Source organism: Phalangium opilio, unplaced genomic scaffold (assembly GCF_054372755.1).
Source record: "Phalangium opilio isolate 3A_F unplaced genomic scaffold, DU_Popi_V2 ptg000042l_1, whole genome shotgun sequence".
Lineage (NCBI taxonomy): Eukaryota > Metazoa > Arthropoda > Arachnida > Opiliones > Phalangiidae > Phalangium > Phalangium opilio.
The window spans coordinates 6035668-6063201 of record NW_028324166.1 but is presented as its reverse complement, the minus strand read 5'-3'; the positions used below and the strand labels follow the sequence as shown (position 1 = coordinate 6063201).

General features: G+C 37.6%; 2 protein-coding genes across 2 annotated transcripts; both read right to left on the bottom strand.

Annotated features, from left to right (window-relative positions):
• Window positions 1–3909: 3909 nt before the first annotated feature.
• Window positions 3910–9544, bottom strand: LOC149678684 (uncharacterized). The gene is made up of 9 exons (XM_089835923.1): window positions 9207–9544; window positions 9092–9131; window positions 8944–9020; window positions 6450–6519; window positions 6213–6377; window positions 5977–6145; window positions 5599–5810; window positions 5211–5533; window positions 3910–5150 (listed from the first exon to the last, which is right to left on the bottom strand). Exons 1-9 carry the CDS (start codon window positions 9242–9244, stop codon window positions 4943–4945), a joined length of 1302 nt encoding a protein of 433 aa, XP_089692049.1. The 5' UTR covers window positions 9245–9544; the 3' UTR covers window positions 3910–4942.
• Window positions 9545–9667: 123 nt separating this feature from the next.
• On the bottom strand, window positions 9668–23816 carry LOC149678683 (ATP-binding cassette sub-family C member 1-like). Its single transcript, XM_089835922.1, has 22 exons — window positions 23551–23816; window positions 23251–23427; window positions 22998–23111; window positions 22798–22935; window positions 22593–22730; window positions 21924–21982; window positions 21538–21840; window positions 21024–21198; window positions 20709–20963; window positions 18394–18597; window positions 17693–17839; window positions 16760–16850; window positions 16206–16576; window positions 14846–15013; window positions 14378–14553; window positions 13593–13698; window positions 12963–13487; window positions 12432–12631; window positions 12115–12241; window positions 10376–11145; window positions 10092–10304; window positions 9668–10011 (listed from the first exon to the last, which is right to left on the bottom strand). The coding sequence occupies exons 1-21, from the start codon at window positions 23593–23595 to the stop codon at window positions 10193–10195; spliced, it is 4401 nt and encodes a 1466-aa protein (XP_089692048.1). The 5' UTR covers window positions 23596–23816; the 3' UTR covers window positions 9668–10011; window positions 10092–10192.
• Between the last annotated feature and the right edge of the window lie 3718 nt (window positions 23817–27534).

Below are 27534 nucleotides of genomic sequence, written 5' to 3'. Positions count from 1 at the left end.
TAACATTTGTATGTGTACAGGCCTAAGTGAACTGTTGACGACTTTATACGGTGGTATTTTACGTCTTTTATCTTTGGCTTCAATTTTGCTATAATGTCTTTCATCATGAAACTAAACCCCGTTTCGTTTCATGCAAAAATCGTTAACTACGTGATTTAAGCCTAGTTCTCACTTGGCGAAAAAATTCCATTTTCGCCACGCGAGTTGATACCCACGAGTAAAATGGGCGAATTTTCTTGTAATCGCCGTCAAAATCGTCCCGAAGAGTTCCAAAGCGACTGTTCTTTTTTTTTTTTTCGCTAAATGCTTGGTGAAAAAAGGCTACAGCCAATCAGGCTCAGGTAGTGGGAAGGGGAAGAGTGCTACGTTCCCAGGATTCGAGCTTAGCGCACGTCACGCCAATTTTAAGCCTTGGTCACTCGGTGTAAAATAAAGAAGAGGTAAGTTTAGGTCAGTTTTCACGCTTAATTTTAAAAGAGTGAAATACGTACGGTAGCTAAAATTGATTATGTTCTTATTAGATAAATATGGATGTGTCATAAAATTATTTTAAGAAGGACAAGAAAGTCCCCGTTAAACTGCAATTGTTCCTTTTTCCCCAGCCATGGAATTCCAAGTCCCAATATGGGCAGGGATAGATAGACTTTTTTAAGACGGAATAAACAATGTTTGGCGTTTACTTCAGTCCGACTCATAGACGAGTATATAGTCCCTTCCTTCAACACGTAACCAAAAAAAATTAAATTGTCTTATTGGCTCACAAAAACTACGTATTGGTGACGTTGCTGACAAGGAGGGCAAAAAATACGTAATTCCTATTTACCTCTGTCGCCATGACTACGACCCCTCTTGCGTTGTACCATAGCCCACTCGATCACGCGCGTCACGACGCAAGCTGCTCGCGCTATAGCTATAGAGCGCTGATCGAGTGGGCTATGGTTGTACAGATAAGCGTCTTCACAGGGGTTCAAAATGGAGCCGTCTAAATGCGAGGGTCCGGTAATTATTCGGGAATTGTTTTTAATAGCAATTAAGAAGGTAGTTAGTGAATTTGGTGCCGGTGTTTTGGATTTGGAGTACATCTGTAAACGAATTTGATGAAGTTAACCAAGGCTTAGTGAATGGCCAGGAGTTTTGTGAGCTTAGTGTTTGGTTAAAACCTCTTCGTGCTGTAAAATCTATGAAGACTTTTACTCAATTCTAACTCACTTTTAATTTTCTTGGGTCTTCCCCGTTTTTTTACAGTTGCAAGCCCTATGTCTTGTGTAACTTCCATTTTTAAACAATGTTATTTCAAAAATTACAATCCGAGCCCATTCCAACTTGGCAGACGAAGGGGCAGACGACGTTTATTTGACCCGGATATACATACAACGCCATAACAAAAATAAGACCCGCCTCTTCTTTCATACCCCTCCGTCACGGATAAGGGGGTCGTGGACTAGGACGCGCACCCGAATAACCCTGTTACCCATTCCGTCTTAAAAAAGTCTATCTATCCCTGGATTAACTAATTAATTGTAGTTTTCCATTGGCTGCTAGCAATGTGCCACCATAGACTTTTGCGTCTACAAACAGTAAACGATGTTAGCCGAAGTTTTGAGAGAAGTTACTTTTATGCCATGATAATAATTTTTAGTTACTTTTAAATTTTAGGAGATTTATAGGCACATAAATATGACACATATGTATGGCTGTGGGTAGGGACGTAGGGCCAATGATAGTGCTGCTAGGGACCAAAACATTTTTGAAGAACTTTCGGGAACATTTTAGGTAGGGCCTAGCGAGGGATACATGAAATTTTAGATGCAGTATTGGACGCGCGTCAAAGTCCCGGGACCGGGGGTGCGTTAAAGAAGAGGCGGGTATAATGGGCCTACGTATTTTTCGCCGTCCCCGTCAGCAAAGTCATCAAACCGTAGTCTAAGTGAGCCAATAAGAAAATTTAAATTTTTCGTTACGCATTGAAGGGGTGGGCTCATACTGGGCTATGAGTCGGACTGAAGTAAAGGCTAACTGTTCTCCATCCTTGCTTCATAGAAGCCTGGCGTAGCACAATATAGGTAGAGAGAATTACTCCATGAAAACGACAGGAACCTATTAGAGTGTCGAAGAAATATTTGAGCCCAACTTATAGCATTATGCTTTTAAATTAAATTAAAATTCCAATTTCTTATAATTTGATGAGAAACCTCCAGGGCTGGGAATATATAGGTTTTTTCCGACGAGCAAGGTCATCATCTCAATGTCTTTTGTTTAAGCAAATATATCTAGCCTCTGGGGTCTCCTACTAAAAATAAACGAAGGATTTAATTGGGCGAAATTAATTTAAGTATAGATATCCAGCAAGGACAAGACCCTAAAGAAACCGTTATTCGTAATTCACGTATAGCGGCAGCTAATCTCTTTACTAACGCCGTTGATGCTTCATTGAAACCTAAGTCGAGATGGGGTCCTAAAAGGCTCAGTAAAAAAGTACTCTACAAAAGACTTCTCAATTATTTAGATTAAGAAAAGCTTTTTTGCCTCTTTGACAGCTTGTTTTTTTAGTTGCGTCTCAAACACGGAAGTATAGGGTGCTAAACACGAATATCGACTTTATTTTCCATTTACAGAAGTCCCCGTTAAACTGTACTTGTTCCTTTTTCTCAGGTTCAACTCCCAATTCCAATATGAGTAAAAACCGTGTATTAAATTTCTATTAAAATTTGTCTCACTAAAAGCAAACCGGCAACCTGATTTCAATAAATTATATTTTCGATAGACCACGCATATGATAGACCCATAGTTTTAAGAAGCTATATAATAATCCAACCTATCCTAAACGTAACCGACCATGAATACTATTGGGGGTTTGGTTGACGTCTCATCCCCGAATAAATAACAGATTACATTTAATACACCAATATTATGTTACATTTAATACACCAATATTAAGTTACATTTAATACACCAATATTAAGCTACATTTAATACACCAATATTAAGTTACATTTAATACACCAATATTAAGCTACATTTAATACACCAATATTTTGTTACATTTAATACACCAATATTAAGTTACATTTAATACACCAATATTAAGTTACATTTAATACACCAATATTATGTTACATTTAATACACCAATATTATGTTACATTTAATACACCAATATTAAGCTACATTTAATACACCAATATAAAGTTACATTTAATACACCAATATTTTGTTACATTTAATACACCAATATTAAGTTACATTTAATACACCAATATTAAGCTACATTTAATACACCAATATAAAGTTACATTTAATACACCAATATTAAGTTACATTTAATACACCAATATTAAGTTACATTTAATACACCAATATTAAGTTACATTTAATAACCCAATATTATGTTACATTTAATACACCAATATTATGTTACATTTAAAACACCAATATTAAGCTACATTTAAAACACCAATATTATGTTACATTTGATACACCAATATTAAGTTACATTTAATACACCAATATTAAGCTACATTTAAAACACCAATATTATGTTACATTTGATACACCAATATTATGTTACATTTAATACACCAATATTATGTTACATTTAAAACACCAATATTATGTTACATTTAAAACACCAATATTATGTTACATTTAATACACCAACATTTAGTTACATTTAATACACCAATTTTTAGTTACATAAAGTACACCAACATTAATTTACATTTAATACGCTAATATTTAGTTATATTTAATACGCTAACAATACTTTTGTTTATTAAGATTTATTTAAAAAACTACTAATTTTTCGTTGCATTAAGTTACATTTAAAAGACTAACAGCATTAAGTTTCATTTAAAAGACTAACAATATTAAGTGTAAGTTAAAAGACTAACAATATTAAGTGTCATTTAAAAGACTAACAACATTAAGTTTCATTTAAAAGACTAACAATATTTTATTTAATTTAAAAGACTAACAATATTTTGTTTAATTTAAAAGACTAACAATATTTTGTTTAATTTAAAAGACTAACAATATTTTGTTTAATTTAAAAGACTGACAATATTTTGATTCATTTAAAAGACTAACAATATTTTGTTTCATTTAAGAGACTAACAATATTAAGTTTCATCAGGAATGTATAGATATCCTCATCCAATGATCCTTGATATCAAAATAATCAAAGAGGCTTTGTTTTCGTTAATAAATGGTGTAAAAAAGTTCTGAGATGAAGGGAGCTCAGATTTTCACATATGAAATCGTATAGAATCTATTTTTGTAAAAACTTACAAAATGAGCATTTAGCATTTAGCAATTTAATTATTCAGGGTGGAACAGATAGGAAGATCACTTATGTCGAGTAAAATGTCGCTTTACTACGCCTAAAACGAAGTCACTCATTCTGATTTGTGGCTTTAAAAGCAGTGTCGTATTTCTGACATCATAAATTCAGAAAAGGTGTTCTTATATGTGTGTTGTTACACCTTTTACGAGTTTTAAACTTCAATTTGAACTCGAGTCATAATTGTCCTGGATTTTAGCTGTTTGATCCGAAACGCCGCATTTATACCCGTTTTTATTGTAAAATTTTGAATCATAACAAATGTTTGAACTACGCAATTAAAACCAAATTTTTCATATCGATTAAACTTATATTGAAATTGCAATACATATTATAATTTCAAGTTTCTGGCCCTTTGTGGGTTTGAAAGATTATAGCCAAGGGTTGTGTATAAATGCAGTTTTTTAAGGACTGTATAATTAAATACATATGTATGTGCAAATTTGTCAATCATATTCGTGTCATGGTGTGTAATCATTTCATATAAGATTAAAAGATCTAAAGTGATTTCTTTTCTTTACTACATTTAAAAGAAATAGAAAATTTGTTTATCTTTGGGAAATTCTGTTTAGTTTCGTGACGTATTTGATTTGCATCCTTCAAGTTAATTATAGTAGAAGATTATTTCGGATATAGCTACGGCTACTGTTCCAGACAACAACATGAGAAGAAAGTAGAAAGGAACGCAGACGCTACTCAGGTCCAAAGCAGTCACGCTTTTCAACGGTGTCCTCCACTTGAGCTGTTCAATGACGTAATCAAGCTCAAAGCTCAGGAATTTGAACACTTTCGTTTCAAATAAGGGCACCATGCTACAATTGAACATTCGTCAAAACCCGTTCATAATTTTACCATAAAATTCTTATACCGACCTCAGTTGGACGGACTCGTGCACTTGCGGACTGCTTCTCACCCAAGAGGTGTTGAACATGGTGTGTAAGTAATCGAAGTCAACGTCTTGTTGCGAAAAATAAAGTCCTCCTTCGCTCTTTATAAACTCTTTGACATTGGTTTTGCCGTCGTACCTCCTTATTCCCTGTACCAAGTTATTCAGAATATCGACCGTTAATAGCGTTGTTTTTTCCCCGGATTTAACGGGTTTGAATTCTTTCTCCAAAATTTCACCAATATCTACAAATAGTTTCATCTTATCGTGTGCGGCTAACCATTTCTTAACAGCCGGGTCCTGGGCTTTCTGTAGATATACGCAACAATGATGTCAGAAGATTTGAGAAATTTAACATACAGATGGATATTCACCGAAACTAGGAGATGTTCGTATGTTTCCGGGATCATTGCTGGTGGAATTCCCGATTTGATCAAGTCCGAGAGAGTGTCGATGCCATTGTAGCTTTCCGTCGTGAACTCCGTCCGCAAATAACAACCCAAGTAGAACAGAATGAAAGTCACTCCGATCTGCCACGACGCGGAAAGCAGACGACAAGTAATGTGAGGCAAAATGGAGGGGATCGCTGTAGGGAACAAAAATTATCTAATTCGCTTTATCATTTGTGATTTAAGAGCCCGCCATCTTTCTTTATGGGGACATAATCTTTGGCAATTGAATCCCTCATACGAAAGTGGTTCGTTCAAGGGCATGAATTGGTATCAAATGTTAGCGAGCGCTTAGTCGCTTACGTTCGGCGCAGAAGAGCGACGCGTTCTCCCAGACATTTTCCAGGGTTTCTCGGGCCATTTTCTTGACAACTTTCTTGGTGTGTAACTTTTTGTATTTGTTGGTTACGATGGAGTGAACGACGGGTAAAAATGAGAGAAGGACCAAAGTGAACACGATTAAAATTAACACCTATTGAACCGAAAATAGAAATTAATAAAGTGGGTACTGATTGAAATGTTTATCGATCGAATTTTACTGGAGTGTCCGTGTTTAAGAAGGAAAGAGAAGTGGACGTAATTCTCTTCGGCGGCGCCGAAAGGATAATCGTGTTGATCGTTCCATAGGGAGAAGACGGAGTGAAATATCCTAGTCGTTTATCGAGAACTGAGCGTGGCGTGTCGATCGTGAAGATATGACAGTTCTAAAACCGTCGGAAAGATTAAATGTTTTACTTCTTAATTACGTAATTAACTAAAACTATTTTATCATTTACAGAGAAAAATTCATGAATATGTTCGCTAGCTAATGAATTCATTTCAATTGGAAAGGGAGCCGACTTGACCCTGTAAATAAAGCGACAAAATGAATTAAAATATGACCTTAATATAATCTCATAGGTTTTCATAAACTTAATAATATTCGTATATTTTTGTCTAAAATCACTGAACCGTTTCACCCGTCGGTTTGATTACATTCAATATTTCCACTTTTCACTTAGATATTTTGTCAAATGAGCGAGCGATCGAGGAACAATTTATCGCGTAGGGTTCTAATTAAAAAAAAAGCCAGCCCAAAAAAACCCGCGGGTTTTATTGGGTTTTACCCAACATAAAACACCCACTTAATAAATCCCTTCACTAAGATCTTCAATTATGATGAATTTGAATGCTAGAATAATTTCATTTTAAAGATATTTGTTGCTTCAACTTCAAAACTACCATATTATATTATTTATTATTATAATTTTTTTTTTGAAACCTATTAAGACTTTTTATTACCTCTCCGTGTGACGTAGTCCAGGAGAGGTTCTGTAACGGCCGTGTCTGTGTGTGTGTCTGTCTGTCTGTCGTTACACCCACGTGACCGCGTTCGCAGTTTGCGTATCGGAGCAAACGTGTTCGCCATTTCCGAACTGCTTTCACAGTCACGGAAATGGCTCCTCTACTTGAGTTCTCACACCACCATCTTCTGCTCTTTGTCCATCCCACACGGACACCAGTTTGTACTTACTGGCTTCTAATCACCACCATCTTCTGGTCTTCATCCATTCCACTTGGACACCAGTCTGTACATACTGGCTTCTAATCACCACCATCTTCTGTTCTTTGTCAATCCCACAGTGACACCAGTCTGCACTTACACTGGCTTCTAACACCACCATCAACTGGTCTTCCGTCTATTCCACATAGACACCAATCTGTATCATTGGCTTCTACTCCATTATCGTCGTTTGGTTTTAGGATATAAGCGGCGATCAGCTAGGGTTACGAGAAACGTCTAGCCTCCCTAAGGTGTGATCGCCACCAAAGGTTTTCGCAATTGCGCTTTTTCCTTACTATTATAATGGAAACGAATCGTATATTTACCCCAAAATTTGAAGAAAGCGGGCAAGAGGGGTACCCTTCACTTTAAACGTCAATATTAGCAAAGTTTGAGATGATAATAGGTATAGCTTTATTTTAAACGATTTAACTATTATTAATGTTAATAATTGAAGATTAAAATAATTAAAAATAATTATATTTATTTAAATACTAAAGATAAACCTCCCGTGCAAAGAGAGAGATTATCATCGCCTCCTATATCTACCAAGGCCCGTGCATTGTGATATATTTCATTCATTGCCTCCTATATCTATCTATCAAGGCCCGTGCATTTCGATATACTTTTCAAAACAACAACCAAAATGGGAAGCTCCTCTCAGAAACACAATAATTTCCTTTCTCTGTATATGAAATGAAAATATGGATAATATTGCGCTCCTTCTTTAATGGTATGAATCCTTGCCTGTCTATTAATATTTTACGTAGGAGTAATACGCTTTTAGCGAAGTCTGGAGAGGATAAACATAAGCGAGATTGTTTCGAAAAAAAAATACTGGTTCCACTAATGGGTTTATACTCCTTGATACTGTTGTATAGAGTAATCATGATAAAAGCTTAAAAAATTACGAGAGGACAGACCTTTTTTATCCTCTTGTTTTATTCTTAATAAGAATATAAAACATTTATTTTGTATCAAAAAATATTTTTTGGTGCTGAGATTGCTTTAGAAAAATCCAAACGGTTAGGCATTGGTAAAAAAGACATGTGTAAGCTATTTGCAGAGATGATAATTGTTTTACATGTTTTAAATAAGACACTATTGTGTTTATGCTCCTTGTTTGTTTCACTGAAAACCATCTAGGTGTAGATAACAGCCAGACCAAAAATTTCAAAAATATATATTTTAAATCTAATCAGATACGCCCACCTAGTTGAAAATAGACCTATTAAATTTGCGGGAGCCATTCTTGAGAATTTTTCTTTGCTTGTAGGTTTTTAATTTACCTACCAGAAAATATTTGTGTTTGGAAGTTGGAAATTAAGTCAAATTAAGTGGTTGTAAAGAGCCTGCAGGTTTTTGCTGCTTCTTTTTGTGACTATTTGATTTTTGTATGTAAAATGGAGGAAGATAATGTTGAGAGTAAGGATGAAATGCGGAAGCGCAAAGCGCGGGAAAGGATGAGGGCAAAAAGGTCGAAGTTTTCATTGGATACTTAAGTTTATATAATCTTCTCGACACGGAGAGGTAAAATTTTGGTTTTCCCAACTTGTTTTACTAAGCAGTTACTTTTGAATGACAATTTCTAGCATGCACGTAGCTGCTAAAGATAAAATCCCAAGTAGCCAATAAAACCCAGAAAAACCCGGTGAGGCGGACTTTTTTTTAAAAAAAAAACCCCCCGGTTTTTTGAACCCTGATTAGACTTCCAATATGAAAATTACTTCATGTTCAGGGATCGTTTTAAATAATCCACCATTATTTTGAACTGGGTCTTTTTGCTTTTACTATAATCCCATTGCTGAAAAGAAATAAAAGTGCATTAGATTTTAATTCCCAGACACTGGTCAATCTCCCTTCAACAAAACTCACCTCAAGTGTCGCGTACTCAATTTCAGTCTCATTGGCGAACCTATATTAAATGACGCGCGTTTTTGAAAAATCAGGGATGAATAACATTAACGATTTGAAAATTGAAATTCTGTACCTGAATTTGAAATATCGATTATTTCCAAGAAATTCCATTTCATCTCTATTTTGAGCTCCACTTAAACCATAGTTAGAAAATCCTATTAACGTCAAATTTCTCAAATTTTCAAGCCGTAATCATATTACAAAATTTAAAGACAATTTACTACTCTCATTTGAATACCGTTTTGTCGTCAGATATGTCAAGTCACGCATAAGGACAGAGTTTGCATAAAGAATCTAAAATATCATTTTAAACAAACACACCTCATGTTTCCGTTTCCAGGGTAACTGAAATGAAAATTATGAATAATAAAAATATCTAATCAATATTTTTGATTAAAAATGAAGTCCAGACAAGAAGAGTTGTTCATGGAAAATATAAAGCACGGATAGGAATGGGTATTGTACGGGAATTTTATCTTTTCTAAGACTGAATTTTGCTATACTCATGGGTCGCGTAACATACCATTTAAATACCACTGCGTTTGGTCGATTTTTCAACAAAGTTATTTATTATTCTCGTAATAGAGTTCGAGACAAAATAATATGTATGCCTTTATTTTAAATACTTTTTTAGCGTTCCTTTTCAAAACTTAGAGGACAAACTTTGATGTCACCACTCACCAAACCAAAACGTTCGTCGCACGCGTGTTTGTTTTAAAAGTTAATTTTTCTTTTCATGAACGTTTCGATTACATTTTGTGGTGCCAAGATTTCTAAGTTTTAATAACCAAGAAACAAAGCTATTGAAACTATAAGTGTATCTAAACGCAAAGGTGTTTTCATCGGAGGGAAATTACAAGTTGAACGTAACGAAAAAGCTAGAGGAAGATATAAAGATTTCGTTTTAGTACATCGTAAACCATACGAAGAAAGGCTTTAATTCACTCTAGTGACTCACTTCCTGTAACTTCTATTTGCAGTTGCTACAACGCAGAATAAGGTTAATGGTTAGACTGCTAATGTATAAACATTGATTGCAAAGGTTAAAATAAAGGTGATCTAGAGTATATTGGCATCCTTGGCTAAATCGAAGAACATTGATTGCTCATTCTTCAAGAGGGCATGGGGAGAGTCGAATTCCGTAATTCGGCCCTGATCGAGAACCAACACCCTATGAAGAGTTTAATGACGACGAATTATACCACAATTTTAAGCCGATTAAATATATGTGGGTAAACTAACTTGTCGTAGTCTAAGATGGTGTTTATTCTGTGCGCAACGGTGATGATGGTAGAGCTGGCGAATTCCTTCTTGATTGTCTCTTGAATGAGATTGTCGGTGTCCAGGTCGACCGAGGCCGTCGCTTCGTCCAAGATCAGGATCTTCGTGTTCCTCAACAAGGCGCGAGCCAAGCAGACCAACTGACGCTGTCCGACGCTTAGATTCTGTCCTCCTTCGGTGACGGGGTGATCCAGTCCCTGCTCGAGTGATGCCACGAAGGATTTCAGGTGCGAGTGTTCCAGGGCGGCCCACAGTTGCTGGTCGTCTTGTTGACCGAAGGGATCCAGGTTGAGTCTGAGCGTGGCCGAGAAGAGGACGGGCTCTTGGGGGATGATGGTCAGCCGCGATCTCAAATCGGACAAGCCCAACCCCTCCACTGCCACTCCGTCTATGACGATCTGACCGCGCACCCCCTCGATGAGACGGAAGAGCGCCAGTGTCAGCGATGACTTTCCGGCGCCTGTCCGCCCCACCACGCCCACCTTCTCTCCGGCTTCAATCCTGACATCTATATCCTTCAAGACCAAATCCAATCCTTCTCGGTATCTGGTGCTGTAGTCCTGGAATATGATTTGTCCTCGTTGAGGCCAGTCAGCAGGCGGTTGAGATTCTGGTTTCTCCCACTCGGCCTCGGATTCCAAACGACAGTATTCGTCAACTCTTTCTACGGAGACAACATTTGATTCCAAACCCGTAATGCCATTGATAAACAATTTGATCGCCTGTAGAAGCTGTGAGATCAAAATATAAAACTAGTCCTAAACTGTAATAATTGTTCCTACAGATAAGCCTGCGCACTTTCTTTTCAAAATTCAGGAGAAATTCTTATTAACCAATTAGATTAAAGAATGTAATTTAATAATAACGGTTTTTCTTTCTTTTAGATTTCGTTAGTTCGTTAAACTTTGGGATTCCCCTTCTATTAGAGTTACAAACCTTTGTAAAAAGAATGTTATTCAAAGTATAAAAAGTGCAAAGGAAACTCGAGGTATCTGTAATCTGTTCAGACTGCGTTCGATCACCGACCATTCAGTAAAATCGAATCAATAAAAGGCATGTCCTGGTATTCAGTCTATACCACATAGACACCAATCTGCAACATTGACTTCTACTCCATTAACATCGATAGGGTTAAGATGTACGCGGCGATCGGCTAGAGTTACGAGAGACGTCTAGCCTCCCAATAGACCAATACGAATATTACCTACAGAGAAACAAACTTCCAGGGGCACGCCTACATACAGGATAATTTCCCTGTCGCCACAAGACAACACTAGAGGCACCCCAAGCTCACTGCATCTGAGAGGCTAGCCAACTCGGTCATGCCTCTAGCGGCGTCTCCTGACATGATTGAAATTATCCACTATAGAGGCGTGCCCCTGGAAGTTTGTTTCCCTGCATGTAATATTCGGGAATAGCGGCCGTAAGTGTGCATAATCTATACTACATCTACGCTAAATTTACTGCAGTGTAAAACCAGAATTGTATGCAGGGGTTTGAATGGGAGATTGATTTAGCGAAGCGAATTAAAATGGTTTCCCCTTTAACCCAGAGATATTCTTTGTTAGTTCAGTAACTATTGGACCTTTTCGTAACGTCCCATTTTAGCAACCTTGTACTTTAGCGCTAGTATAAAGAGTTTAACGAAAAAGCAGCAGAGATTTTGATTTACGCCCTTCTTTTTAATTGGTAGCGCTTACCCGATCGGCATTTGCCAAGATCAATCCTACAAAAGCAGCTGACAGAGTCCCTTTGCTCAAAATTATGAAAATTGCGGTGCAAAACATCAGGCAATTTCCCAAGATATTGTAACGTAGTGTAAGCCATCTGGAAAGAAATTACATTTTATTGACTTGGAGAAATAATTGCAACTTAGAGCTAAAGCCCGCTTTGCTTTGCCTCCATAGCGGAATTTCAACCCAGAGCTAAAAATTTAGTGTAGATGTTGAAAAAGCTGTCACTCCAAATCGAAACCAGGCTTTAATGACGCAGTTACAAAGTCTAGTGAATGAAATACCTTTGCGCCATGTCCATCATGTAGTTAGCGGCAGTGCTTTCGTCGATCAGTTTCAGGAAGTGTCCTTCGAAGCTCTCTTCGGCGTCACACGCTCTGATAACAGTACTGCCAGCCACTGATGCTCCCACGTGCGAAAACAAGTATGAATTTCTCAAGCTTGTTATTCGCTTGAATTGACGATTGCTCGACATCAAGAAACGCTGCAAAGATAAGGAACGATCTTCGGTTTTAGAAGGAAATCCCCCAGAAGTGGGCGAAAGCACACCGTGGGTAAGACGTGCATGCTTTCTTCACTTTTTGCAAAAAATTATATTAGTGCCAAAACACTGCGGTTCAAAATTTCAAAATTTTGTTCGGTTATTTTAATTTAAGGAGCAAGTGGAGAGTTCCAAGCTCTAGCCTGCATTCAACTCCCGAATTATTAAAGATCAAAATTGGTTATCTCTCACTCGAAACGAATTCCGCGTTTAACCACATCAATAAACAATTGAAGGAAATACCCATGATAGGAGACTGAAATGGAGTTCCTACCTGAAGTAGAAGGTATCCAACGACAACAACAATGCAGGGAATAATGAATAATGGTAAATATATTGCAGTTCCTAACGGGTAAACAACTAAATATATTAAGCCCCAATAGGTTAGTTTTAACATTGCGGGTAATTGCTGGTCGAGGGCGTCGATATCTTGGGAGAAACGATTGAGTATCCTTCCAACGGGGGTCGTATCGAAGAAGGACATGGGAGAACGAGATACGCTGTCGAGCATTTTCCCATGTAGACAGTTTGCCGCTCGTAGACAGCGAAAGACGTTGAAGATTGTATTCAGAAATGATAAAAAGGCTTGGCCTAAACCAAGAACGACTAAGACCGCTATGCGGCTTGCCTTTAAGATTGGGTTCGCTTTAAAATCTTCCTTGGAGTCCGCACACCATATAGACAGCCAGTACATTGACGCGAAATTAAGAACTACACCACTGGTGGTTGTTACTACGATAAACGCACACCACGTTTTACCATAGGCTTTAAAATATTGTTTGTATTGTGATACGGATACCTGCAAATGAGTAATAACATTATCAAGAGGAAATATTTGTGTAGCGAGTTTTGGTTCTCAAGAAGAAATAAGCCCAACTTCCCATGTATATTAAAGAGCACATACGTTTCCTTTCTTGAGCGTCTCTTTGGTCATGAGTTTAGCTTCATCTTCATCCGAGACTTTTCCTAGGGTTGCGAGATGAGATCTCTCAACTTTGATATTTAACGTACTAGAAAAATTGTATTACTAAAACTCTTAAATTAACTAGAGAGAATTTATAATAGGGTGTGGAAGCTCTTGCCCTTGACAGTGCTAAATACAATGTAGCTCAAACAAGTAGGCTGCGACGCTAAAACGGGCCAGGAAAATTTCCGGTCACATGACTCTCCTCTAATTTTAAAGTTTGCCCTTAATCACTGTTGGTTGTACAATTACCCAATAAGGGTTTGCGATTTCTAGTAAGACTGGCGCCATTTGGAGTTATTGTAAGTCAGACAATTCCCTTTACCTAAAAAGGTAGTGCCCATCTCCCCTAGACCCTCCCGCAACATTCTAGACCCACCCTTGAGGGAGGGGTCACAAAAAATAGTACCGGAAATAGACCTGGCCAGTTTTGTTGATCACGTGATTTTTGAGCTACATAATATTCCTCAGTTTGCACTCCCTATTATAAATTCACTCTGAATTAACGAAGCGTGTAAGATACAACATGGAGCCTGTATCTTAAGAGAAGCAGTAAGCCATTCACTTTTTAGCCTACGCGATCCAATAACAGTCTTAGGTGTAATTCAAGGTCAATTTAAATATGTTCGCTCACTTATATTGTACTTCTACGACTTAAAAGCTTCTTCGCTATTCTGCTACGCACTGGTCGTTGAAAGTGTAGATATAACTCCAAATCTACTCACGACGGTTTTTCTTTATTCTCGTCACTCATGTGTTGCCAGAAATAATCTCTGGCCATTCCCTGACGACTCATGATTTCGTCATAGGTTCCCCTCTCGATGATTCGTCCGTTGTTCATGAAAAATATCTCGTCCACTTCTCGGATGAAGGTCAAGTTGTGCGTCACCAAAACTCTCGTCTGTAAGAGATTAAATTGCTATTTGTCTAGCGAGCGAGGAATTACCAACCAGAAGCAGCTTCCAAAATCTAAAGACTCTTTAGGGTTTATTTGCTTTAGCTAGTCACTTCTTTTCGAGTCGGATTTAAATCAAAATCTATTCAGCTTAGATAAATATATATACACTAGACGTCAGCGGAAATTTATTTCACAGTAAAGAAACAGAATGCTTTCCGGACATATTCAACTACTACCGGGATTTAAACAAAACGACATGTCGCTCCATAAAAAATATAAGAGTAGCATTATTTACTTTCTTTCGAAGAAATCCCTTTGGTCCGATGACTTCGTTGAAAAGATGTTTGGCCACGTGCGAGTCAACCGCCCCCAAAGGGTCATCAAAGAGGTAAACGTCATCATTTCGATAAATTGCTCTGGCCACGTTGACCCTTTGCTTCTGACCACCACTCAAGTTGATACCCTGTCATGTAAGATTTTTACACGATTATATTACGAACGAAAGTAGGGTTGTAAGTCGGAAAATTTTCCGCGGAAAATTTTCCGCTCGGAAAATTTTCCGGAAAATGACCGAGCTATATTTTTCCGGAAAATTTTCCGTATTTTTCCGCTACCGGTTTTTCAATTAAAAGGTTAAAACTTTAAAATTTTTCAATTGCCTTTCTTTTCAAAACACTCATTATTTTGTTTTAGGTGAATTCGGAGGGGTAAAAAATTGTCCAAGGGCACAGAGTCTAGTGACCCCTATTCTCTATAGGAAAAGCTCACTCATTTGCTATCGCTTGCATGCATAGGGTTACTGTTTGCTCTTATGACGGTATAAGGCGTTAGAGAGTCGAGACCTAACCGTTAAGAGACCCAAGTGAAACTAAAATTATCAGGCATAAAGGATAGTGATCGTCTGCGTCATTGTAAGGGAAACGAGGTGTTATGTTGTTAATGTTATTAAGTTTGTTAACCCTGTTTAAAGTCACAAATTATGGGAAAATCAACCACTAATATTTGGTGGTACTTTAATAAATCTACTAAAGATGGCAAAATAACTGGAGAATGTTTTAAATCTTTAAAAGTTAGATAATTGACTCAAAGCTCACATAATTGCTAGTTTTATATTTTTCCGATTAGCGGAAAATTTTCCGCGAAGAGGAAAATTTTCCGGAAAAGTTTCCGGAAAATTTTCCGCGTTTTATTTTTCCGGAAAATTTACAACCCTAAACGAAAGTAATCATCTATAGAACGCGTCACAACGCTAGGTTTTTCGAGGACAGAGCATTATAATTTTCAGTCTATTTTCAAATCTTCCCGTGAAACAGACCTTATTTGAAAGGATTTCATAGTGCATAGTGTGAGTGGTGCTTAAATAAGATATATAACGTTATGAAGTACAATTTTCCGAATATCGGTGAACTACGAACGCGATCCGGATATTGCGAACACGTTTGCTCTGATTTCACAAATGCAAACGCAGTGACAGACACACAGAAACGTCCAGTGTAATACCTCTCCTTGACGTCATCGTCAATCAGAGACGTAAAATTTCCATCCAAGAGAGTTAGGCCACCCTCTTATACAAGGTGCTGTCGTAAAGGAAGGGGCCATGTTCCACCAAAGACCTAATGAAGTTCACGTAAAGAAGACGATATAATATTACATACTCTTTCTCCGATCTCCGTATCGTCGTCAGCGGGTAGCTGGTTGAGGTCCTGTTGTAGGGCGCATGCACGTATGACGTTGTCGTATCTTTCTCGGTCCATGTCGTCGACAAAAAGAATATTCTCTCTGAGTGAGGTGTTCTGTATCCAGGGTTGTTGAGTGACGTATCCCACTCTCCCGGCCACTCTCACCTCACCCTCCACCTTCTGCATCTCGGACACCAGAGCGGACAAGAGAGAAGACTTGCCACAACCCACCGGACCCACCACGGCCACCAACGAGCCGCGGGACACTTTCAAGTTTATGTCCTGAAGAGACGCCGCTGCCGGATCTTCCACGTTCCAATGAAACGTTCCATTTTTAATCTCAATTGCTAAAAAAATAGTTTGATGTTAACGTTGGTCTAAATTGACCAATTGCGAGTTCAAAAATACTCGAACAATCTAAAAGGGACTTCAGGCGTTTCACTTTAGGAACGACACATTGATTTTCTTCACGTTTTCTTATATTACAAATAAGATATTTAAAGTAGGCTTTGCCAAATAAATTAACATACCTAGTGGGCCATCGCTAACCATCTTCTCCACGGAATGCTTGGTTTCCTCGCGACTCAGCAAGTTTGCAATTCGTCTTATCGAGACACGTGTCTGTAAAGAATAACTTAGTGAATTTGCGTCATTTTGATATGATTTTACTAAATGGAGGGTCAACGTAACAATCCTCTAAGATTCGTTTATAAAAAAAAAACAATACGTCTTTTTTGGAAAAATTTTGTAATAAAACGTGAAATAATTTTTTATTGACGACAAATATAATTTCGAAACTTTCTTTTACAGTATTGGTAGATGAAATTCGACTGATATGCGGATTCTAGTATTTCAAACATACACGGTAATATACTTCGCTGAATTATGGTACAAATACCGAGCGGAAAAATAATGTTTTAAATCTATTAGTCTCCGATTTTAATTTTTATAATTATTATTTTTATTTTTTTAGAGTTGGTTTGTTTTTAAATAGAAGTTATTCATTGCGTTTCCTACATATGAGAGTTACGAGCTTTTATAAAAGATATATACCCTAAACAATCCTTTCACGTAAGAGAATAAATTGTGCGTAGAGTACGCCGTCACTCGCAAACTCTACCCAATGAAATGATCAAGAAAAGTACGCCCAGTAGTTTAACATAGGTAAACTAAGTCCATTTTTTTAATGACGCTGCTAAAACTGTCTGTCATTCGATGAGAACTCAATTTGCATTGACTGCTACGACAATAAGGTGGCGACTACAGACAAAGGTGGAAAAACCAAAGGTTTTGTTATATCGTATATACGTTTGATAATATTCAAAATTATGTACGGAAAATAATTTAATTTTAAAATATCCCGAAACCTTCAAATCTCTCATTACCGGTAAACAGTTGTGATATTTAGTAGAAGCAAATATTAGATTTATATTTTGACCTTCCCTGACACCGGTCGTTCTTACCAAAACTAGGGTATTTACTAAATCCGGAAACGTAAGCATTGACGTCGCTAATAATCGTACCAACTGAAAGGAGACGAAAGCTTTCCTCGAGGTCAGAACGTTATCGTCGTCAATTAATACGTACATGGCGAAACACGGTGAAGTAATCTGAAAATTTAGAAACAATACCTGTATAGGAACTTAAGATCAATATGGAGAAAAACTGAAGATAAATAGTTTAACAACAAGTTGGGAAAAACCAAATTTTACCTCTCCGAGTCGAGAAGACTACCTATAATGTTATTTACCTATATGCACAATTATTGATCTTTATTGATAAGCAATTGCAGAAATTAAAGTTAATAAATTATTAAAGAATTCTTCAAAACACAGAGAAAATATCAGTAAAGAAGACCCAATTTTTTAAACCAATAACTATATGTCTTGTACACGGTCCGCTTGGAAGTAACAACACGTCAAAATAGAGCCTCTCCTTGACATACGTCACTCAGAGGTAAAATCCAATTTCAACCTGTGCTAAAAGGTGGCGTTATTGCCTTTCTTGAACCTAGCTAAAGCGTAGAGATTTCAGGGACCTCTGCCTTTTTGAGTCGAATGAGAACGCTTGGAGAAGAAACTGATAAGGAGCTGAAATCTCTACACTTCCATGCCCCCATCAATGATAATAATAATCCACTTCTTGTAAATTTGTTCGTTTGTACCAAAACCGGCATGAGAGCAGTTATAAACATATTTATTCCATAATAGAGGGCTTGTTTCATCATGAGTGCAATTTCTTTCTTCCTGATTTCAAGAACGATTCTCTGGAATGATCTCTCCCAGGCGTATAACTTCAAGACTCGGATTCCGTTCAAGATTTCGCTCATCATTTTCATTCTGCTGTCCTTCAACTTCATCAGCTCAACCTATTAACGAGATATTTAAAGAAACAGTTCACAGAAACTCCGCCAGTCGTGATACTGTATTAATAGTTAATAATCGCATGTCATAGTGAAAGGCCTGTCCAGACTGACACATTTTGCGAGTTTGCATCTTCGCTTTGCTTGTTTGAAAGATCGCGTTACTGTCCACATTGGGTTTTCGCTACTTTGCGTCCTCAACTCGCGAAGATACAAATTTCTTGCAACTAGGCCAAGAATTTCGCGCCTTCGCGAGAAAAGCACCAATCACAGACGAGAGGAAGGCAGGGCCGATTAGTTTCGTTCTTTTCTTTGGACAACGTCGATGGAGAAGGGCAGATGGCGCAATGATTGCTCAAACTTTATTGGCTCTTAGAATGGGAAAAGCAAATTTTTTGCGTGTATCAGAACAGAAGTGCAAATTTTTTTCGTGATCTGTTGCGAAGATGCGAATAGACGAAGGCGCGAACACGCGAACGCGAGTTCAATGTGGACAAAGCTTTACACGCGAGTTCCAAGAAATTAGGTTTTTACAAAACAAGTTGGGAAACCAAAATAAACTTTTCCTAGTCGAGACGAGGGCTAGCTACCCAATTAAGAGGTTTTTCTTAAATAATTAAATAAATATAATTGATATTAATTATTTTAATCGTCAGTAATTTACCTTAACTCTATTTAAGTCGTTTTAAGAGACGTTATTCCTAAAATAATTTTAAACTTAGCTATTGTTGACGTTTGACTTCTAGCGCACACCTTTTTCGTAAATTTAAGGTGTATAAAGCGATCGATTCACAGTAAATAATAAGAAAGGCCGCAATAGCGTGAACCTTTGGTGGAAGCCCTGCCATTGGTAGGCCCTAGCTGATCGCCGCGTACATCTTAATGGAGTAGAAGTCAATATTGCTTTCCGTGAACTGCGAACGCGATGCGGATATTGCGCACACGGTTGCACCGATTTGCCAACTGCGAACGCGGTGACAGACACACAGACATGTTCAGTGCACTAACTCTTCGTGACGTTATCGTCACTCGGAGAGATAAAAATTTGCGGCGTACGTTCTGGTCTTTGCGGTTATACCTCAGACCACTAATATAGGGACAGTAAACTCAATGGTAATCGACAGTTTACATTTGGCAACGCGTAGCAACCGCCACCTCGCGTCGAAAGCGTGAAATTATCGTACCCTGTGTCATGTGACCATTCTATGTAATTTTAGCCAAGGCTTAACTATATATCTCTATATCACACCATGAATCTTTCATAATATGTTTATTACTCGTTAACATCTACGTAAATTTGAAAATAATAATAACTTTTAACTCACTTTAATATAATTATTTAATTATAATCCTCCTTCGCTTAATTTCATCCTAATGTTCATCCTTGAGGCTCGTATTAGTTTGAGCTCATTGAGGAAAGACCTGACCTAAATCACAGCCTACACAACCGTGTTTACTACTGTTTAGAGGTACGTGCATCTGTTAGAGTTCGAAATATTCCAAAGTCGCCACCGCGGCGCTGCAATTAGGCGTTGCTCTATTCTAGCCTAGCCTCCTATTAAGATGACTGTCCCTATATTAGTGGTCTGAGGTTATACCCATGCACTACCACTATACCATCCGCGCTTGCATTTTGAATTAAAGAGAGTTTAAGAAGTAGTAACTGTATAGAGAAACAGTAAACCACGTGACAATAATATTGTTATTACCAGGAATGTATGGAGGGGGGGGGGTTGGAATGGCTAAAGGGGCTCCCAGTGTTCCCTTCATGGTGGAAACATTTGAAAAGTGTAGCTCCTCCCCCGTCGTCTGCTTAGCCATCTCCTGAAGGCGGTAAATGTCTAGTCGTTTCAAACTAGGGACCGAGCGGAGTTAGCAGAAGAATTCTCACTTTTTTGGCAGCCAATGAAAATATCTAAGAGGGTAATAATCATATTTCGTCAGTCTATGACGTCGCTAACATAAAATAAGCCACGCCAGATGTTTCCAAGATCATTTCACGCCTATTATGTTTTGACCTTAGCCATTCCAGCCCCCTTACATTCGTTCCTGTTATTACTATATACGCGTATGCTACCAATTACGGTCAAGTGGCGTTTTAGTTGGATAAAATTTACCTGCAATTCTTTGCATTTCTTGGTGCTGAGATAGTTCAGTGGAAGAAGAACGACAATAGGCACGATTCCAGCAAAGGCTGAATAGCCCAGTTCTCGATACATGAAGGCGAAGCACAGTACTAATTGCACCGGAACCGACCACAAGAGTCCCAGTTGTGGTGACAGAATTTGGAATCTGTTCGTGTCGACGTACATCGTGTTCAGTATTTCGCCCATTGTCAGGTCACGTCGATCGCTGCTCGTCAAGCGAAATGTCTGCTTGGACGAATCTAATTAATGAACGAGCATCTAAGTATTAAGTTAACACTAACTCACTTTTTTGTACAGAACGTGCATGGTGGCGGATTTGAGTCTCACTCCTAATTTGGTGTGAAAAATGGCGCTGCCTTCTTGTAACAAAGATTGCCAGAGACCGGCCAAACCGTAAAGACAAGCGTAGAAAATGCCCTTCCATAAAGGATCTTCGCTCGCCGAGTATTCAATAATGGAACTGAAAACGTAATCCAATAAACTGGTTAACTCGGTTCCAAAGTTTACTTAATTCATTGCAGCGTGGCCACCAATTGCAATTTCAAACTCTGCTAGAATTAGTTTTAAAGAATATTGAAAGGAATGAAAACATTCACATAGCTGACCCCCCAGAAACAGAAGATGTTATTGCTCATGTGATTGGACCCTTCTCTATGCTTCAGTACGAGCAAAGAACCAACTGACAGCAGCAAAGTACAATCTGATTCTTTTTATTTGAATTTAATTTTATATTCTTGATTTACCATCTCTTATGATTATGTGGCGTTTAGTATATGGCTCAAAAATTTAAATTGTTTACCCTGTTAAAAGGGCAGGACCAATAGACACTACGTCGGACAGAACTTGTAAGGCCACTCCAGCTATCAAACAAGATCGAACTGTCCTCAACAAGGGCCAAGCGATGGATTTGCTTTGATTTTCGGGTCTGTTTCGTTCATCCGAAAAGCTTTTCATTTCCATTTCATCCCCGTCACTTTTGGTCTCATCTTGGGGTTTCCAGTGTTTTTCGAAAATGCGCGAGACAGTCAGCGCTCGCTCCGCGTCATTCAAGTCGTACACATCCGATGGCTCCAAGTTTTTCTTCCATCCTTTCCACAGAGCGCTACAATTCGTTAAAATACTATGAACTGCGCTGTAATAACTTCTTCAAGTGAGGAGAATTTATAAGAACAGGAACAGATTTACCTTGTAATCCATGAATGAACCATGCGTGAACAAAACGATGCATCATCTTCCCTTGATTTCTTAATGTTTTAAAACAATCATAAAAATTAAGTAATTTTAATAGAAAAATCAAGTTTGTATATTCTATAGCAGGAATACATACAGCTTATATGAATCATTGTGTAGCCATTTTCTAATCGGATCTAGGCGGGAAGAGCTATTCTATTTCGATTCGTCTTCAGTCGTGATAAATTTTACCCCGCGAGCAATCTATATCCCTGCACTTCAACCTTGAGCCCCTCGCCTGACCACGCGTTTTTCCAAAACCAATGAAATCACAGTTAGAAAGACGTCAGAATTATGAGGCGTGATGGATAGTAATCCAGCCCAGCCCACAAAATCCGCGTAGAAATTAACAAGGGATATATGGGACCACAATGTATGTATTCCTGCCCATAAGCATGACACTTAAACCTTACTGAGAGCATGGATATGTATAAATACTGACGTATTATGATGGTGTAACTCATTGTTGGTGGCCGGCTTTTTCGCCTAGTTCGCTATCCATATTACGTTAGTATTCATATCCATGCTGAGAGCTAATTCAAGAACGGTAAGCGAGAAGTGAAAAAGAGTTAGAGATCCTTGTAACCAGTGTCGAACTTATAATAAAAATGTATGGAGTTTTACCATTTTGACTTCGATGGCGTACTTGTATTTCTCGTTGTGTGGAGAGGTGTCACTCAGTGTGTGTAATACGAGGGTAACTACTACTAATGGGTAAATTAAGGACTCAATTACCAACCCGAAGTAGTCATCTTTGTCGCTCTGAAATATTTAACGTTTTTATTTTACCGTAACATTATTATAAAATGGATAGAAAACCTTCCCTTACTTGTAAATAGTATTTCATGATGGTGGATCTCAGTGTGATAGTTTGCGTTAATGTTAAGAGGATCCAAAACATTGTCAGGATTCCAGACAACACCACGCCACCCCCTCTGCCGTAAATTATGAGGAATAACGCCAAGATCTGCAACACGCCAGTTAAATTTAATTCAGCAAAAGGTTATGGATTTATTTAAATTGTCTTACGTAAGTTCCAAATTGAAGGACGACCGCCAAATTGTCAACGACTTGAAAATCGCTGTAGTATATTTGTTTACCAAATTTTAAGACGCTAATTGCGACCAGTAACAAAACTAAGAGCTGAAAACACAAAGCAATTTACATTTTAAGTATTAAAGGGCAATTAAGAAAGCGCACATACTGCTACGGCAGATGCGCAGTACAATGCAAATTTCAAGAGCAATGATGCTCCGTGCTCATTAGGTGTAAAAAGACTTACACTTTTCGTAATCGAAAGTTGAGAAAAACGAAAGCTTCGCCGTGGCGACTTAACGATCAGCGCTACTTCCAATGGGATGAACAACCAGAGAATCGCGCATGGCACCCAGACCAGGATGGTCTTTTGCAAACACAGAGTGAAGTCCGGATCATCCGTGTACCATGTCAAATTGGCGTCCTGTTTAGAATAATGCGCACACTCCATAATTAAATGCGAACGTGAAATTTTGAACCTTATTTTTGAGCTATCAAATACCATAAAGAGAGTCCTAGTCAAGTAAATAAACAACATATAACATACCCAAAATTTAGATTCGCAAAAGTTATCCAGAATAAATGAATCCATTTGAAGATGAATAATAATAATAATACTAAAACCTTTGCTCAAATAGATTTGAGTGATTTTGGTTTAACAAACTAGCATGCAGCTGTGACGTTATCGAGCTTCTAACTAATACTTCGGTTTTCCAATAAACGCGAACGTTGAGGGCGTAAAACCATCAAACCCTACATTAAAAGACCTTGATCGAAGTTCGCTAGCAAATCACAAATGTATTTCAGGACAAGTTCGTCTACATTGGAGCTGAATAACGAAATACTACGCGTTAAAATCCTACGTAAGCTCTGATGAACTGCATATTTTCTCGACGATACATTGCCCTTTAGTATTGATAGGAAAGACTGTATAATAATCTTGTGATGATATGCCGTCATTGATAACAAGTAATGTATTTATTTTAAAAATAAAAAACAGTAACATTTATATAAAAATTATCCTTCTCAAGATTTCCTAGGCCTAATCTGAAATGAATGGGAGCCTTCATTTAAATTGAGTTTAGAAACGTTAACGTATCACATAACGGAGAAGGAAACAATGGCAAGGGTGTATTGAATACCAAAAGCCAAAATAGCTAATTATTTCAATATGAATGTAGAATAAATAGATTACTTTATTAAAGGGATAAAATAACCTGTTTTTCATTATAATCTACAGTTCTTAAAACCACATTTTAATTATTGACGAAATCTAAACATATTTTGAAATATTTCTCGGCTGTTTCGCTACGCGTAATCCGCAACGATCTCATTATTAGTTAAAGAAAATATAAACAAGTTGGGAAACCTAAATAAACCTCTCCGTGTTGAGACCAGGGCTATCGATCTCTTTAATCGGTGTTTCTTTAATAATTTAATAAATATAATTGATAATTATTATTCTAATCGACAGCAATTTACCTTAATTCTACTTAAGTCGTTTTGAGAAACGTTATTCCTAAAATAATTTTAAACATAGCCATTTGAAATTTTGAATTCTAGCGTATGCATATTTAAGAATATTTGGAAATTTAGGGGATTTAAGTAGCGCAATTGTGTGAACCTTTGGTGGAAGCCCTACCATTGGGAGGCTAGACGTTTCTCGTAACCCTAGCCGATCGCCGCGCACTTCTTAACCCTACCGCTTGAGACCCACCCATGTTGAAGTATTGCCACAAAAGATTCAGATTCTCTAATTTTTATATATTTTTTTAAAGTATTATTATTATATTATTATTATTGTTTATAAAGCACTAAGAAATATGTTTCCAATTAGTATCCACTGAAAAATGGTACCCAGATATGTAAAAAATAAAGCTTTTTTCAACCCTATTAGTCTGTACACTGGTTCCCAATATCTTTTAGACGGACTGGACTTTAAGGCATTTGGCGTTCGATTTGCTGCCATGTTTTAAAATTACGGCCCGAAAATTAATAAAAATGTCCCGACGGGCTGACGATCAACACAGGGCGACTTTATTTCTAGTATTTAATAAATGAGTACAATAATATTTTCGATAACCGATGTTAAAATATGAAGACGGCTTAGAACTATCGACTCGTGCTTCAGTTGCGTTCTTTATTCAAGAAAGAATTGAATTAATTTGCCAATTACGCTTATTGCACGTAAGGAAAAGCGTAATAAATGATGTCGTCCACGAAAGCCAGCGAGAAAACATTCTTGTTAAATGATCCAGAAAAATACCTTTCCACCTCTGGGATATCTGTCTTTTACTAAAAGAGGCGAAATGCATTAAGAGTCATTTTCTCTAGTAAGGGGTGCTGCTATTTGCCTGACTGACTTTCACTTCTTTCACTGAACCATATCGTAGTGTTAAGAACAGTCCATCAAATTCTAAACTATCTTTACTATTTTTATCAAAGTATATTTCTACTGATAGTTGGCTCTGTAATGAAAGAGAAATTATATAATCCGTGTATATACGGTCTATTATACTAAAATTAATTTGTTTGATACTCCCTTTAACTTTAGAGATCCGTGTAGTCCCATATTAATTTTATCCCCTTAACATTGTAGAGCCCAATCTCTAAAATATAATTTTCGAAAGTATGCTTAGATACTCCCTTCGAAGTTATAGAACCGTAACACTAAGAAAAAAGTTGATTTGTTTATGAATTCCTTTAACAGCCGCAAGACTTACAAAATAGTCTTCACGACGCTTGTACTTCCAATTCGTTTCATTAATGATGTACAGTCTTATCGAGTAAAGTAAATTTTCATTTGATTATTCCATGCCTTAATCTTATTGAACCCGAGGCGCTATCACTATCAGAGCCCCTTATACACCGATTGTCAGTTTAGCTCTGTTAAGGGCAGGGCTTTTGAAGATTACACGAAATCAAAGATAACAGCTGCGTGCACCGATTGGCTGGTCCCTCGATTTAACCCTAGCCCTATCTAATAATTTTTACTGTCTTGAGCTCTAGTCTCATATAAATATTTTAACATTGATTGATACTTTATTTAACTTTATACATTTCAAGCCTTTTAAAAGAATGGACCATTTCGAAATTCCCTTATAGAAAAGCCAACACACCCTTTTGGTATCCTACTTCGTGCCAAGAATCAACGTAAGACGGAGCCCGAGTTCACTACACGTGGGAGGCTAACAGACTTACGGAGCGCCTTGTAGAATACCCCATACACCCTTGCGACGGGCAAAGGGGTTAGGCAACCCTTAGTATCAGGAGATACAAGGGGGTTGCTCCAGTGCCTTGTTTGCGCACTCTCAGATCCAAAACGCCTACAGCGCAGGCGCTAAAAAGCGAGATGGAAGGAAGAGTTTTACCCCCGCGCCTTTCCCTCTTAGACTCGTCGAAAGGGTGTATTGGAGACCTTGAACCTGTGTGTTTTCTATTTTCTGTATCTAATTTCCGAAATGGTCTATTGTCGATCTGCTCTATACTACCCTAGGCGTACTAAACCTTACCTCAATACTTTTAGATTCTCCCTCTTAGAGTCTTCCTGCGTTAACTAACCATAACTTAACTAAAACAGCATCATCCACGGGGAGGTTCAAACTAGAAAATGAAATGTCTAAAAATACTGATACTATAACTGAAACCAAACGAAGGGCTTTAAATGGTTGCAATGCTAAATTTCGTTTTAAACCCCACTATAGTCAGTGGATCGTTATTTTCTACCTAACTTTAGAGATTTTATTTATATGGGGACTTAAAATAACTCCCTGGAATTTAAGCAGGCGCCCGCTTTCACTAATGCATGCGTCGTAGCTTTGCAAAGTTGTCGATCGAAACTATTCCACCATTTCTCCTTCCTAATGAAGTGTTTAGTGTTTCGATTTGTACGATGTACGAGAGGCGGCTATCTCTAGGTGGTGTTGTACATCTGATTTGAAATTCGTGAATTCGTTCCTTTTTCATCCACTAGGTAACCAACCCGGCGTTGTTCAGGATATTTAAGAGACTCGAAACGTTTATACTTTCCATGCTTTTGGGCCCACAAACTTACATTTAGTATAGCTTTCAAATTCTATAAAACTATGCTTAATTAGGGATTGATAATAAAGCTAAAACGTTATGGGTCTAGAATAAGACCGGTCCACTCTTACGAAGTATCTGCATTGTGTTATTTTTATTTACAATGTTTTTTTACACATTTAAAATTCAATAAAACCATACTTTATATGGGTCTATTCATGAAGCTAAAATGTTACGAGCCTAGAATAGGACTTTTTTTACTGGCATGTCCGAATCTTGAAGACTTGTTGCAATTTAAGGGAATCCACTTTATTTATTAGAAGGGTGTAACTGAAAGGTCTGTCAGAAATTAAGGGGGGTGATCTTTGGGCTATATCGAGTCGAAAATGTTCTTTGACATTTTAGAATCCAGGTCACAGTTTTCCAGTTATGTTATTTGACAGTTTTGGGGATGACCCCTTAATTAAACTAGCATTGTATTTCAGTTTCTTAACTAAATTTAAGGGTC

Excerpts from the sequence above, each read along its gene's own strand:
- LOC149678684 (XM_089835923.1), bottom strand. The coding sequence starts at position 9,244 with ATGGAATTTCTTGGAAATAATCGATATTTCAAATTCAG. Across the intron at positions 6,378-6,449 it reads ATATTCATGAATTTTTCTCT|AACTGTCATATCTTCACGAT; the intron begins GTAAATGATAAA and ends CGACGGTTTTAG. Across the intron at positions 5,534-5,598 it reads ACGAACATCTCCTAGTTTCG|AAAGCCCAGGACCCGGCTGT; the intron begins GTGAATATCCAT and ends GTATATCTACAG.
- LOC149678683 (XM_089835922.1), bottom strand. The coding sequence starts at position 23,595 with ATGGATTCATTTATTCTGGATAACTTTTGCGAATCTAAATTTTGG. Across the intron at positions 21,983-22,592 it reads ACGCCATCGAAGTCAAAATG|AAATCAAGGGAAGATGATGC; the intron begins GTAAAACTCCAT and ends TAAAACATTAAG. Across the intron at positions 10,305-10,375 it reads ACCATCTTAGACTACGACAA|GGTGTTGGTTCTCGATCAGG; the intron begins GTTAGTTTACCC and ends AACTCTTCATAG.